This window comes from Hemitrygon akajei, chromosome 5, assembly GCF_048418815.1.
Source record: "Hemitrygon akajei chromosome 5, sHemAka1.3, whole genome shotgun sequence".
Taxonomy (NCBI): Eukaryota; Metazoa; Chordata; class Chondrichthyes; order Myliobatiformes; family Dasyatidae; genus Hemitrygon; species Hemitrygon akajei.
In genome coordinates, this window is record NC_133128.1 from 186,576,977 (window position 1) to 186,591,535 (window position 14,559).

Consider the following 14,559-nt stretch of genomic DNA (forward strand, 5'->3'; position numbering starts at 1 on the left):
CACACTCAATGTTTCAGGAACAGCTTCTTCCCCTCCATCATCAGATTTCTGAATGGGCCTTTATTTTTGCGCTACTTGTTTAATCTAATTTAATTTAAAAATAAATAAATAAATATATATATACACACACACACACACACACACACACACACACACACACACACACACACACCTCTTACTGTAACTTAGTTTTATTAGTATGTTTTGCTGCTGTAAAATAACAAATTTCATGACATATGCTAGTGATATTGAACCTGTATCTGATTCTTTCCCTGATGAACACTGAACAAAGTATTCATTAAGGACCTCTCCTACCTCCTCCAACTCCAGACACATTTCTCCCTTTATCCCTTAACGGGCATATGCTCTCCCTAGTCATCCTCTTGTTTATCACATCTATGTAGGATGCCTTGGGGTTTCCTGTAATCCTACAGGCCAAGGCCTTTTCACGTCCCCTTCTAACTCTCCTAAATCCCTTCCTAAGCTCCTTCATGGCTATCTAATAACTCTCAAGAAACCCTGAATTTTTTCCTAAATGTTAAGTATGCTTTTTTTCTGCCTTTTGACTAAATATTCTACACTCTCTCTCATTAACCATGGTTCCTTTACCCTACCATCCCTTTCCTATCCTGAACCCCATGCAAATGTTTCCTTAACTACTTCCACATTCCTGCTGTGCATTTCCTTGGGAACATCTGTCCCCAATTTACGCTCCCAAGTCGCAGCCTAATGCCATCATAATTAGCCCTCTCACTATTAAATACTTTCCCACATTGCCTGCTCCTCTCCTTGTCTATGGCTATGTTAAAGGTCAGGGAGTTATGGTCACAGCCTTGGAAACGCTTGCTCACCGAGGGGTCTCTCACCTGATATCCCTGGGTAATTCAATTCTCGTGTGACCAGTGCACACATAATGATGTAAGGGAAGGTGTGGCATATTTTCTCCAAAGCTGGTGCTCCTAAAGATAGAAAAATATGGAGCGCATTAAGCAGGGTTGGGAATGGCATGACGGGTTAAAAGTAGGCAGTATTACATTAACGTTTTGCACTCAGCAATTTCCAATCTCAATGAATGTCCAGTGGTTAGCACTGAGCAAAAATAATTGTGGCACAGTGTCTATTCAAAGCAGTTCTGGGCTCCACTATACAATCACTGGGTCCTTGATTACCCCACACCCTGCAGTGGTTAGGGACCACTCGAGTGACAGGAGTCAATCCGGGCTCTTTCATCTCACCTGTATGTCAGGTGTTTCAAAGTTCAAAGTGAACTTATCATTGAAGTTCGTATATGTTACCATATAGTACCCTGAGATTCTTTTTTTTTGCCGTTTTTCCAGCTCTGTGTTTGCCTTGAGAAGCGTACTATAAGCATTAACACACTTAACAGCACCTGGTAAGACCATTAGATATAGGGAGCAGATTTAGGCCACTCGACTCAACGAGTCTGCCCTGCCATTTCATCATGGCTGACCCAATTCCCTGTCAGTTCCAATCTCCTGCCTTCTCCCTGTAACCCTTCATACCCTGAATAAGAACTGCAAGTTCTGCATGCCCTTCTAGACAGGAACCAGAGTGGTCCTAATTTAATGTGGCAAATGGCACGCACTTCTTTCCGAGGAGTTCTGCCCAAATTCCCAAATGTTTGCACATAGTGGGCATTCGTGCTACATAGCACAAATGTCCCAAGCACACAAAAAAGCAAGTTCTTTCCATTCCAAACTGATCAGAAGTATTCTTTAAAAAAACATTTGGCAAACCTAACACATGGACAAATTGAAAAGCATTATTTTTGTCTCAGAAGATATTGTTTATGTGAGTAACAATTTTCAGCAGGAAATACAAAGATTTGGTCATTTGGAAACCATTTTGAACATATCCCTCTAATAAGGTATATAGTTTTGGAAAGGAGTACCGGTATATATTAATCAGAATAGCAGAGATTAAAGGCTGAATTGTGAATATATAGTTTGTTTGACCTTAAATTTAGAAAGCTTATAATGTTTAAAATTATGATGAAATTTGTTATGGTAGAAATAGAGAATCGCTACCCCCTGGTGGGGAATCCAGAATAAGATGATATGACCTTAAAATTAGACTAAAGGATCTTGAAAATATGGAGCACATCCAAAAATGCAATGGGCAATGGGTCAATGGAGATTTCAAGGTTAGCAGTGCAATATTCTATTTTAGTAACAAAGAACATTTAAAAGAAGGTAAATCAAATAAATCTAGCATTGTTGGTATCAAATGGCAAATGAGATGGCTTATGTTAATGACCAACATTTTTATAATTTTTATTTATTCACCGACTGCATTATCACAGTCAACATTTCATGTCCATTTATAATTACCCTTGAGATAGTGAGGCTGACGTCTGGTAGGTTGGAGAGGAATTCTAATGTGATGACATTTCCATGCACTTTCTCACTGTCTCTTCTAGATGATAGGCCACAATCCATCCATGTACTTTTGCAGACTCCCTGCCTCCTCACCACTGTCTGCCTCATTCACCTATCTTCATATTATAGAATATAGAACATAGAAATCTACAACAGATTATAGGCCCTAGGCCTACGATGTTGTGCCAACCATGTAACCTACTCTAGAAGCTTCCTAGAATTTCCCTACAGAATAGCCTTCTATTTTTCTGAGCTCCATGTGCCTAGCTAAGAGTCTCTTTAAAGACTTCCTCACAATCTCCCTACACACTACACCTGCTTGTATAAGAATAGCCCCATCCTCAGCCCTATGAATCTGATTCCAGTCTCCTTGACAAATTGGTCTAAACCTTCCCCAACAGCTCCAGCAGGTCTGCCCACTGGGATGTTGGTCCCCCTCAGGACGAGGTGTAACCCATCCTTTTTGTACAGATCAGGCCTTCCCCAGCAGTGGCCCCAATGAACTAGAACTCTGAAACCATGCTCGCTGCACCAATTCATTCCTCCTTATCTGAGGAAAGATATACTATGCAGGGAAAATTCACCAGTGTGATTCTGGAGATCAGGGGATTTAGAACAGTGGTGAGAAATGTTTTTCCCAGAGAGTAGTGAGTCTGTGGAATTCTCTGCCCAGCAAAGTAGTGCAGGTTAACTCATTTAAATAAACTTGGGTCAAAGATAGATTCTTGCATCTTACGGGAATTAAGGGATATGGGCAAAAGGGAAGTAGGTGGACCAACAGATTGGATCAGCCATGATCTTATTGAATAGTGGAGCAGGCTCGATAGGCCCGATTGCCAACTCCTGTTCCTACTTTTTATGTTCTTATACGTACAATAAAAATTTTATGGAAAAGACTTGCGATAGAAGGAAACAGGGAGATTAGCATGAGAGAAAGAGCTTTACACTATGTGCATCAGCTCCAATTTTTATCCTAAAATGTCATGTTCTTGTGTTTTGGAGTTCTCATATATAGGATTTGGAAATATGGTTCTGGACATTGAAAAATTTCTTGGTTGTGTATATTTGTCTCATGTTTTATGTGACAAGTTTTGTTAATTTAACTGTAGTAATATTTCACTTATTGACATCCGCATTTAATCTACTCACTGATTATGACAAGATTATTGGGGCGACTGATCAAAACACTAGACATTTGTGTACAATTTTGTATTAGAATGTGATATCATTATTATCGGTGCCGCAGTCTGAGGTTGGACCTTTTCATATTGGGAGGTCTGTAAAATCCACTTGAATGGTGAGCAAAATCTAATCAATGAAAATGAATGAAAATGTGATTAGACCTGAAAGACAGGTACATGGAAGAAAAGAGCAAGGTCATTGTATACATGGTTAAGAGAAAGGATGATAGAATTTCGACATTGATGGGCAATAAAAAGCTAAGAAGGTTATTCAACTGAATTGTAGTTGTCAGGAGCATAAATATAAAACTAACTATCCAAAACGAGAACATATCAGATGTAATTTATTTTTCTCAGTGGAAATGTCAGGGATAATTTTGAAAATTTGTTAGATGGAAAATGATATGCATTCCCATTATGCTCTTGTCTTGGGCAAAACTTCCCATGAGGAATACATAACTCTTTACTCTAAAACCTCATGGGAGATATGAGAATTTTTAAAAATACGGTTATGTGTACAGTTATGGCTTGGAAATAACTGGCTGCAAGGGTAGGAGAAACTGTATCAACCGGTCTTTGCAAATCAAACCATATCAGTCATCACCTAAAGAGGAATAATTTGCAGGTTGACAGGAATATGAGGAAAGAACAGGAGCAACACCTTATATTCCATCTGGGTACCCTCCAACCTGATGGCATGAATGTCAATTTCACCTTCAGGTGAATAAGTCCACCCCCCCAACTTCCACGGCCTTTTACTTCTTCTCACCAGCCTATTACTTATCCATCGCTCTGCTTCTCCTTCCCTTTCTCCTATTGTCAATGCTCTTCTCCTATCAGATTTTTTCTCCTGTCCTTGACCTTTCCCACCCACCTGTCTTCACCTATCACCTTCCAGCTAGCCTCTTTCCCTTCCCCTGCCTTTTCTTCCCCCTTCCTTCTCAGACCTGAAGAAGGGTCTCAGCCCGAACTGTTGACTGTTTATTCTTTTCCATAGATGCTGCCTGACCTGCTGAGTTACTCCAGCATGTTGTGTGTGTTGCTCAAGATAATGGTGTTCCATAGATTCATCTTCAAGGAACCAACATTGGCTAAATGGGCTGAAATGTTACATGAACTTATTTTACTACATTTCCAAAGTACCTCAGGCTGTAAAGTGCTTTGGATACGTACGATGTAAAACTTATTTTTCACAATCTCTAAATCACTTTTTCTGCTTTACATTTACTTATTGTGGAGATCTATATTATTGATGGTATTTACAAAATCCAAAAGTCTTAGCAACTTTTCAGAATTGCATGATAATTCACAGGATATAACGAATGAGCCATACTCAAAATGCACACAACCAAATCTTCCAGTGCTGTTTCCCACTATCTCACTCAGCCAGAGCTATGTTAAAATGAGGTGCACTCTACACCGATGTGTGCTGAAGCTTGTTTAAATTCTCATAGTTTAAACTAAGTTCCTCCAAGTGTCGGGGATATGCACCAGCAACTAGGAATGTCAGGCTTGCACTTGTGGGAACAGCTGACAAGTATTGTGTCTTTGGACTAATGTTCAAATACACTTCAAAGACTCTGCATTCCTTCACTCTCTGCGCAATGGGCGATTGAAGGGTTACATTCCACATGACTGGTTGTCTGGCTTATAGGATGATGACAGTTAGACCTGTGTAGTTCTGTTGTTTGTTTGTAAGTGGCTGCTGAATCCAAGTTGTGAGTGACATAAACATAAGAAGCTGGAAACTGTGCTGGATCTGGAAGTGGAACCACTGCTATTGCGTTTTCCTTTTTTGTCGGGCAGTGATTAGTACTACCTGGCGTCTCTCCTGCGGGTTGTTGTGAGTGGTTCTAACCAAAGCTCACCAGCCACTCCAGTCTAGCAAATAGTCTCTTTGGTATTCACAAACTTATTGATTGTAATATTACAATCCTCACTCATGTGAATGCTGATATACTAAAATTACCTTCTTTTCAAATGTAAATGCTACTTGCTAAGGCTGAAAAATATTTTGGAGAGTTGGCCAATGCTTTAAAAGTAACAGTTATTCGATTGTATTTCCAATTATGAGTAAAAATATGATAAGAATAGGGTGCTGAAGTTTTTCATTCTAATCTAATAAAATTTCATTATTGGATTTTAAAAGCAAATACATTATATTTCAAACAAATCAGGGGAAATCCATATTTTACTGTTTAAAATATTTTTCCAGTTTGTTTCTGCTGTAACAATTCTTGTCTAATGAATGCAGTTATATACTAACCTACCCAAAAATTAATACAGCATGTGAAAGAAATGAAATCAGAATTCTAACATTATTGTTACCTTAGAAAATACAGGTTCTTGCCAAGGAGACCTGCATAGTCTGCCGGAAGATAGTGTATCCCATGGAATGTCTGACTGCAGACAAACAAATCTTTCATAAGGCCTGTTTCCGCTGTCATCATTGTAACAATAAACTAAGGTAGGATCCCTACTGATAAATATATTTCTAAACTGTATCATACTGATTTCGTAATGTTTATTTGTAATATGTTAAATATTACATTTCTACATTAACATTTTAATAAATACTTTAGAAAGAGGTGACATAGGGTTGGAAGGTGTTGAATCATTGTGAATAGAGCTAAGGTACTGCAAGGCTGAAAAGACTATGGTAGAAGTTATATACAGACCTCCAAACACCAGAAGGGATGTGGTCAACAAATTACAATGAGACAGAAAATACATGCCAAAAGGCCAAAGCTACAATAGTCATGGGGAATTTCAATATGCAGGAAGATTGGGAAAATCATACTGGTGCTGGATGGCCAGAGAGGGAATTTCTAGAATGTCTGCGAGATAGCTTTTTAGAGCAGCTCATGGTTGAGCCTACTAGATGATCAGCTATTCTGCAATGGACCAGAACTGATTAGAGAGCTTAAGATAGTAGAACCCCTAGGGGAAAGTGGTCATAAAATGGTTAAATTCACCCTGAGAATTGAGAAGGAGAAGCTAAAGTTTGATGTATCTGTATTACAATGGAGCAAAGGGAATTAGATGAGACAGGAGCTGGCCAGAACTGATTGGAAAAGAACACTGGCAGGGATGATGGCAGAGCAGCAATGGTTGCAATTTCTGGAAGCAATTCCCAAGGCACAGTATTCTAAAGGAAATGTGACAAAACCCTGGCCAATAAGAGAAGTCAAGGCCAACATAAAAATGAAAGAGAGGGCATATAATAGAGCAGAAATGAGTGAGAAGTTAGAGGATTGGGAAGCTTTTAAACACCGTAAAGAAGGTGACTAAAAAGCTATTAAGACAGGAAAAGTGGAATAGAAAAATAAGCCTGCCAATAATATTAGAGGATACCAAAAGTTTCTTCAGATATGTAAAGTGTAAGAGAGAGGTGAGAGTGGATATCAGACCATTAGAAAACAATGCATAAGAGGTAGTAATGGGGGACAAGGAAATAGCGTATAAACTGAATAAGTATTTTGCTTCAATCTTCAATCTTCACTGTGAAAAGCACTAACAATATGGTGGATGTTCCACGTGATAGGGGTAGTGAAGTGTGTGAAGTTACCATTACTAGAGAGAAAGTTATTGGGAAACTGAAAGGTCTGAAAGTAGATAAGTCACCTAGACTAGATGGTGTACATCCCAGGGTTCTGAAAGAGGTGGCTGAAGAGATTGTGGAGGTATTAGTCATGATCTTTCTAGAATCACTAGATTCTGGAATGGTTCTGGAAGACTAGAAAATTGCAAATGATACTCCACTCTACAAGAAGGGAGAGAGACAGAAGAAAAAAAACTATTGGCCAGTTAGTCAGACCTCAGTGGTTGAGAAAATGTTGGAGTCAATTATTAAGGATCAGGGTACTTGGAGGCATATAATAAAATAGTCCATAGTCAGCATGGTTTCCTCAAGGGATAATTTTCTCTGACAAATCTGTTGGAATTCTTTGAAGAAATAACAAGCAGGATAGACAAAGGAGAATCGGTTGATGTTGTGTACTTGGATTTTCAGAAGGCCTTTGACAAGGTGCCACACATGAGGCTGCTTAGCAAGATAAGAGCCCATGGAATTACAGGAAAGATTCTAGCATGGATAAAGCAGTGACTGATTGGAAGGAAGCAAAGAGTGGGAATAAAGGGAGCCTTTTCTGGCTGTCTGCTGGTGGCTAGTGGTGTTACACAGGGGTCTGTGTTGGGACTGATTCATTTTATGTTATATGCTAATGATTTGGATAATGGAACCGATATTTTGTTGCAAAGTTTGCACACAGTATGAAGATGTGGAAGGACAGACAGTTTTAAGGGAGTGGAGAGACTATAGAAGGACTTAGATAGATTAGGAGATTGGGCAAAGAAGTGGCAGATGGAATACAAAGTTGGGAAATGTATGGCCATGCACTTTGGTAGAAGAAATGAAAGGGTTGACTATTTTTTACATGGAAAGAAAATTCAAAAACCTGAGTAGAAAAGGTACTTGGGAGTCCTTGAGCAGAATTCCCTAAAGGTTAATTTGCAGGTTGACTCCATGGTGAGGAAGGCAAATGCGAATTTAGCATTCATCTCAAGAAGACTAGGATGTAAAAGCAAGGATGTAATGAGACTTTATAAAGCACTGGTGAGACCTCCCTTGCAGTATTGTGAGCAGTTTTGGGCCCCTATCTTAGAAACAATGTGCTGAAACTGGACAGAGTTCAATGGAGGTTTACAAAAATGATTCCAGGATTCAATGGCTTATCACATGAAGAGTGTTTGATGGCTCTGGCCTGTATTCACTAAAATTCAGAAGTATGAGGTGTGACCTGACTGGAACCTATCGAATAATGAAAGGCCGCAATAGAGTGGATGTGGATAAGATGTTTCCTGTGGTCAGAGTGTCTAAGACCAGACGAAATGGTGTCAGAATAGTAGGGCATCTTTCTAGAATGGAGATGAGGAGAAATTTCTTTAGTCAGAGAATGGTGAATCTGTGGAATTCTTTGCCAGAGGTAGATGTGGAGGCCAAGTCTTTATGTATATTTAAGGCAGAGGTTGATAGATTCATGATTAGTCAGGGCATGACAGGATATGGGGAGAAGACAGGAGATTGGGGCTGAGAGGGAAATGGATTAGCCATGATGAAATGGTGGAGCAGACTTGATGGGGCAAATGGCCTAATTCTGCTCCTATATCTTATGGATTTATGGTCTTATATATGAGATAAATATTTGACAGTGCACTCTTTGAGAACCAAGATACACTAAAGAATATAGGCAAGTTTCTTCCAACTTCACAAAAAAATCGCTCAGTTTATATTAATTAACTGAAACTTAAGTAAAAGGAGCACAGTTTTTGAATCTTCTGCATTAAGCAAGCACAGGGGTTTAATATACATAAGAGAACTGTTTATTTAACTGAAGATTACTTCATGACAGTAAATCTGCCAATAAATGTCTTTAGGATGTTGATTTTAAATTATTTTCTTTTTATTTCACACTAGTCTTGGAAATTATGCATCTCTCCATGGACAGATATACTGCAAACCTCATTTTAAGCAGCTTTTCAAATCCAAAGGCAACTACGATGAAGGTTTTGGATACACACCCTATAAAGGAGGCCGTGCGAGCAGCAGTCAAAGTAGCTTTTCTGCTAATAAAAATTCCCCAAGCAATAAAACAGCCACTGATTCATCCACAGCAGAGATGCTGAGGAACCAGAAAACCACGAGCAAGAAAGATGCAGACGATATCGAACAACTGAACAAGGACAGGGAGGAAGAACTGAAAAGTTCACCAGATCAAATAAAAGCAGCAGCGGAAAGAAATAAGTTAAATATTAACTGGCCCCCTTCCACTGATGGAAATAAGAAAACTTTCAATATTGAAGAGGAAGTAAAAGTGACAAAACCAAAGTGGCCTCCAGAAGGTGCCAACCAATCAACCTTGAATTCCAAAGTAAATACTTCAGAGAAACCTTCTGTGAACACTCCGCAGCCACCAACCCAAACTGTGGAACAAGCAGAAGACGCCTTGCATGACGATCCTTCTAACTCTGATGATACTGGGAAAATAGATGACGAGGTACAGAATGAAGACAGTGGCGAAGAGAATAAGGAAGTGAAATTGAATGATGATGAAAAGAGCGAAGAACGTGTAAATGGAAGAAGTGATGTGCTCAATGAAGTTGGAGATGAGCATTTGAAAGAGCATGAAGGAAAGCCAGTTGAAGCTGAAGCGACAATGGCTGCCAGCGGGGAAGAAAGTGAAAATTGTCTTGAAGATTTTAATTCCAATAACAATAATAATGGGGACTTGGAATCTGTTGATCTTTTGCAGTTTGATGGTACAAATCATGATTCTTCAAAAACTTTCCTCCAAGATCAGGATCTGTTAAAAGACCCAATAAACCCACATAACAAATTCTTTACTGAAACATTAGATGGGAACACCTCAGCAGATCCAGTCGAACAGTCTGATGTTTCTTTATCAGGCTTTGATTTGAAACAGGTGGGAACTGGTTCTGAAGAAGATGCCAATAATTCCAGTTTATCCATTGACTCATTTGGTGAGAGTTTTTTAACTCCAAAAGAACAAACTGAAGAGAAAAATACAAATTTCTCAGAGGAATTTCTTTATGGCAAACAGAATAAATCAAATGATGCTGAATGTCATTTCTCATCTGCTGATCATAATTCAGGAGAAGACAATTTCCTTGACTCGAGTTTGATAGATTCTAAAGCAGCGGGATTTATTAGCAACCAAAAAGAATATGCTTTATGTGATCTTTCAGATTCTGAAGTTGAACCAGGTGTAGCAGAGGGTAATAAACTGCCTCACAATATTCTTCATTCAGGGCACAAATCAGATGAGCTGTCCAGTACTAGCCTTTTAGAAGAGTCGCTGCCCCTTTCAGTTGAAGAACAAATCAAGAGAAACAGATGCTATGATGATGATGACGATGGTGATTAAAATAGAAGGCTTTACACATCACAATGGATGAAGTTTGAAAATAATTTTATTTCAGGCACCAACTTTGATTTTGCTTCTTTCTCTTATGGGTCATAATAATTTCCTATATATATATATATATAAATTCTTCATAGTCATATGCTTAATCAGTTTTCAGTATTCAAATTCATGGAGTGACGCATCACATTACATTTTTTAATCCACCAATGGGATATTGCTAAATTTTATATTAGTCCATGCTGTTGTTTTTAGGATTTGTTGATGAGCTTATATCTATTTCTGTACAAACCACTTTAAATGTTGCTAAAGCACCTGGAGTGCTGCATAGGAATCTTCTACTTTCGCAACATTAAAATAAAGTTATTGGTGGAGCTGTTGCTCATAATTACTACAATTTTGTTAATTTCTTTGAAATTTCTTTTTAATACCTTCAATATTCATCTACAATATTCAATGCAAAGAACCCACAAATCAGTTATCTGCTTCTAGTTTAAAAACTTACAGCCTCAGATTTCTATGTTGCTTGTTTTCCTTCTCTATATTTATTTTAGTAAGTTGTAACCATTGCTTTTGTGGGTTTTTTATGCACAATAAAAAGCTATATTCATAATATGCCTTTATTGTCACAGTATTTTGAAAACAATCAAAAACATGATATTGCTTTACTGAGAAAGAAACGTTCAGATAAGAATTTTTTTGGCTGCCACTATACAAAGTTATTGTTGGGTACCAGCTATACCAATAAAAGTGTAACACAAATGATGCCACAGCTTTCCAGTCAGCCAAATGACAGGACCAGATAGAAATTAGAAGGATGTCAAAAGAATGCAACATTTAAAAGTTTATGGGCATGGACATTCCAGCACCGTGCACAATGTGTGGTGTTGCCTCATGACTAATTAATTTAAAAAAATATTTATTGCTGAATGCAACTTGGATGCATTATGACTTTGTACACTAGAAGTACAGTAATGTGCAAAAGTCTTAAGTATATATATATATATAGATAGATAGAGCTAGGGTGCCTAAGACTTTTGCACAGTACTGTAGTAATTTTTATGTATTGCACTGCACTGTTGTCACAAAAAAATCAAAAAACAAGTTTCATGACATGTGAGTGATGATAAACCTGATTCTGGTATGGGTCTCCATTGTGGACTGAGAGTGGGAAGGGGCAGGGAGAGGGGAATTATGGCTGGGAATAGGGGAAGAGAAAGGGGAGGGAGCAGGAAGCACCAGAGAGATTATCAATGATCAAGAACCAATGATTTGGATTCAAATGAGCTTGCCTGGTGTCTCAGGGCTGTGTGTGCCTGCCCCTCTCCACCCTCTGCCCATGACACTCCTCTGCCACCTGCCCCACACTCCTTCTGTAATATCCCCCTCATGATTCCCGACAAACTTTGCTCCTGCCAGATTTACGAACTCACTCTTGCGTCCACATTGACAAATACAGTACTATGCAAAAGTCCCTAGCTACGGTATATATATATGTGCCCAAGACTTTTGCACAGAACTGAACTCTTCTGAAAATGAGAGGTAGGTTATATACACATGGGGGTTGCTGGCACACATGGACAAAACGTGGTGTGTAAGGCTTACTTTTACAAAATTGCTCGGCAATGATGAAGACCATGAAAGGTGAAGAATACTAAAGCAGGTTGGTTTGCCTAAAAGGGACAGCCTTGCTATGGTTATAATTAAAAGATTTAACCTTCCCTGGGATGTTCCTTGGGAATCTAAGGTATCCATTTTCATTTCGGAAAGACACCTTCTTTAAATGTTCTTAATTAGTACTCAACTCCCGCAATTATTGCCATCTAGCCCTCCTAACCTGCTGTTTGATTGACAGCCCTACCCCAAGCAACTCTACAACCAGCTACCATACCGTTCAGACGTCCCTACAAAAGTTGACCCTTTCCATCTACCCTTATTGATTCTCTGACTTTGTAACCTTCTCCAAATCCACTCCCTCCACCCTCCCCTCTTCTCCTCCTGATTTCCTCACTCAACAATCCCACTCTACCCTCCCTACCAAATTCTCTCCTCTCCCCTCATCTGCCCCTTTTTTGTGACTGTGTTTTACTGCTATTTTGTACGTGTTATACGTGTCTTCTGCTGTGTATTACTGTGGGCACTGTGTTTTGCACCTTGGCCTCCCGGAGGACTGTTGTCTTGTTTGGCTGTATTCATGGATATTCATGTATGGTTCAATAACAATTAAACTGGAACTTGAACTTGAATTTAATTATCTCCTTTCATCTTTTGACAGTCTCCTACCCATTTCTCTCCTGACTCTGTCCCTCCTTGCCCGTATGGTACCCCCTCTTCCCAACATGAGTTTCTCCTGCATTTCAAATTTGCTCCAAACCTTAATTTCTTCTCATTTTTACAATGCCTACATTGGCTAAATAACACAGGGTGTGAGTTTCCTTGTTCCATGCCTATTATACTACACATGCTGTCTTATACCACACAATCATTTTGGTCGGGGACCGCAGACAAAGCTGACAGAGGACCATTTTGGCATGCATTTTCAGGCACTTTATTATTTCTAAACATTCACTACAATGAGTCGATTAAACTTTTGGAACTCCGAAAGGCTGAAGATGCATTGCCAACTATTACTGAGTCTGAAGTGATGAAGCTAAGAAAGCATTACCAGAGTAGCAGAAGATGCTGTTGCAAAGCTCCAGGCAAGTGAGGCCCATCTCCATTTGTTCCTCCAGTTCTTTGGCTGCAATCTTAGTGTTCTGCTGCTTGAGCTCCAGATCACCCTGACAGAAAAGAGCAGGGCACCATGCCTGGCGTTAGCAAAACAACATCCATAGGCCTTGAAGCCCATGCAAGACCAAGGAGTTAGTCTTCTTCCACAAATGCTGCCCACCCTGTTCTCGGAATGGTGAATCCACTTTTCAAACTGAGCATGATGGACAATTGCCATTATGAAAAAAAAACAAAATTGGGCGGGAGTTCTGTGATAACTAAAGCTGGCAGAATGAGAACAGATTAATGTTTGTAAACTTAGAACACTGGTGTCTATCTGATAATGTAGGATCTTGCCTTTGGGGGTGGGGTGGAGATCTGTCTCTACCAAAGGACCCTCCACCAGCCTGCGGGTCATCCTTGTGCAAATTGTAGCACCTGCTTAGCAATCACCCCCACCCTCCAATCAAGGTCATGTGAAGCCACGGGGCAGGTGGTGGATGGTCGTGTGAGCAGCTGGTGCACATCACAGGTCCTGGTTATGTGACCACTGGCGCCAGACAGACAACCTCTGAAGAGTATTGATATTGGCTTGGTCTCCGGTCTTGTAAAGACCAGAAGGTGGTCATGGCAAACCTCTCCTGTAGGAAATTTGCCATAGAAAGAACATGATTTGCCTACATCATACAACATAGCATATAACAAGCAAACAGATATACCATTCACAAAAGGCAGAACAAATCCATTTGCTAATTACCACTGAACCAGTCCACTCTCAATCACTAGTAAAGTGACAGAAACGGCTATTGACAGTGCTTTCAAATGCCACTTATTTACCTGTAACTAACTCGCCTTTGAGTTTCACTAGGACCATCCAGTACTAAACCTAAGGCCCAAACGTAGACTAAACGAACACCAGAGATGTGGTGGAAGAGAATGTCTTGACGTTAAGGCAGCATTTGCTGGAATCAGAATCAGAATCAGGTTTATTATCACCAGCATGTAACATGAAATTTGTTAACTTAGCAGCAGCAGTTCAATGCAGTGCATAATCCAGAAGAGAAAAAAATATAGTAAATAAAATTAAAATAATAATAAATAAATAAACAAGTAAATCAATTACAATATATGTATATTGAATAGTTTTTTAAAAACATGCAGAAAACAGAAATACTGTATATTAAAAAAAGTGAGGTGGTATCCAAGGATTCAATGTCCATTTGGGAATCAGATGGCAGAGGGGAAGAAGCTGTTCCTGAATCGCTGAGTGTGTGCCTTCAGGCTTCTGTACCTCCTACCTCATGATAACAGTCAGTAAAGGGAATACCC

The 14,559-nt window shown here is 39.3% G+C and overlaps 1 protein-coding gene across 5 annotated transcripts in view; it reads left to right on the forward strand.

Annotated features, from left to right (window-relative positions):
* Positions 1 to 9,104, forward strand: part of LOC140728557 (xin actin-binding repeat-containing protein 2-like) — a 171,053-nt gene extending 161,949 nt beyond the window's left edge. For all 5 annotated transcript variants that reach the window (XM_073047460.1, XM_073047461.1, XM_073047462.1 and 2 more), the window contains 2 exons: positions 5,914 to 6,047; positions 9,057 to 9,104. In XM_073047460.1, coding sequence (XP_072903561.1) covers positions 5,914 to 6,008 — 95 coding nt within the window. In that variant the 3' untranslated portion in view covers positions 6,009 to 6,047; positions 9,057 to 9,104. The remainder of the gene's footprint in view (positions 1 to 5,913; positions 6,048 to 9,056) is intronic.
* The last annotated feature ends 5,455 nt before the right edge of the window (positions 9,105 to 14,559 follow it).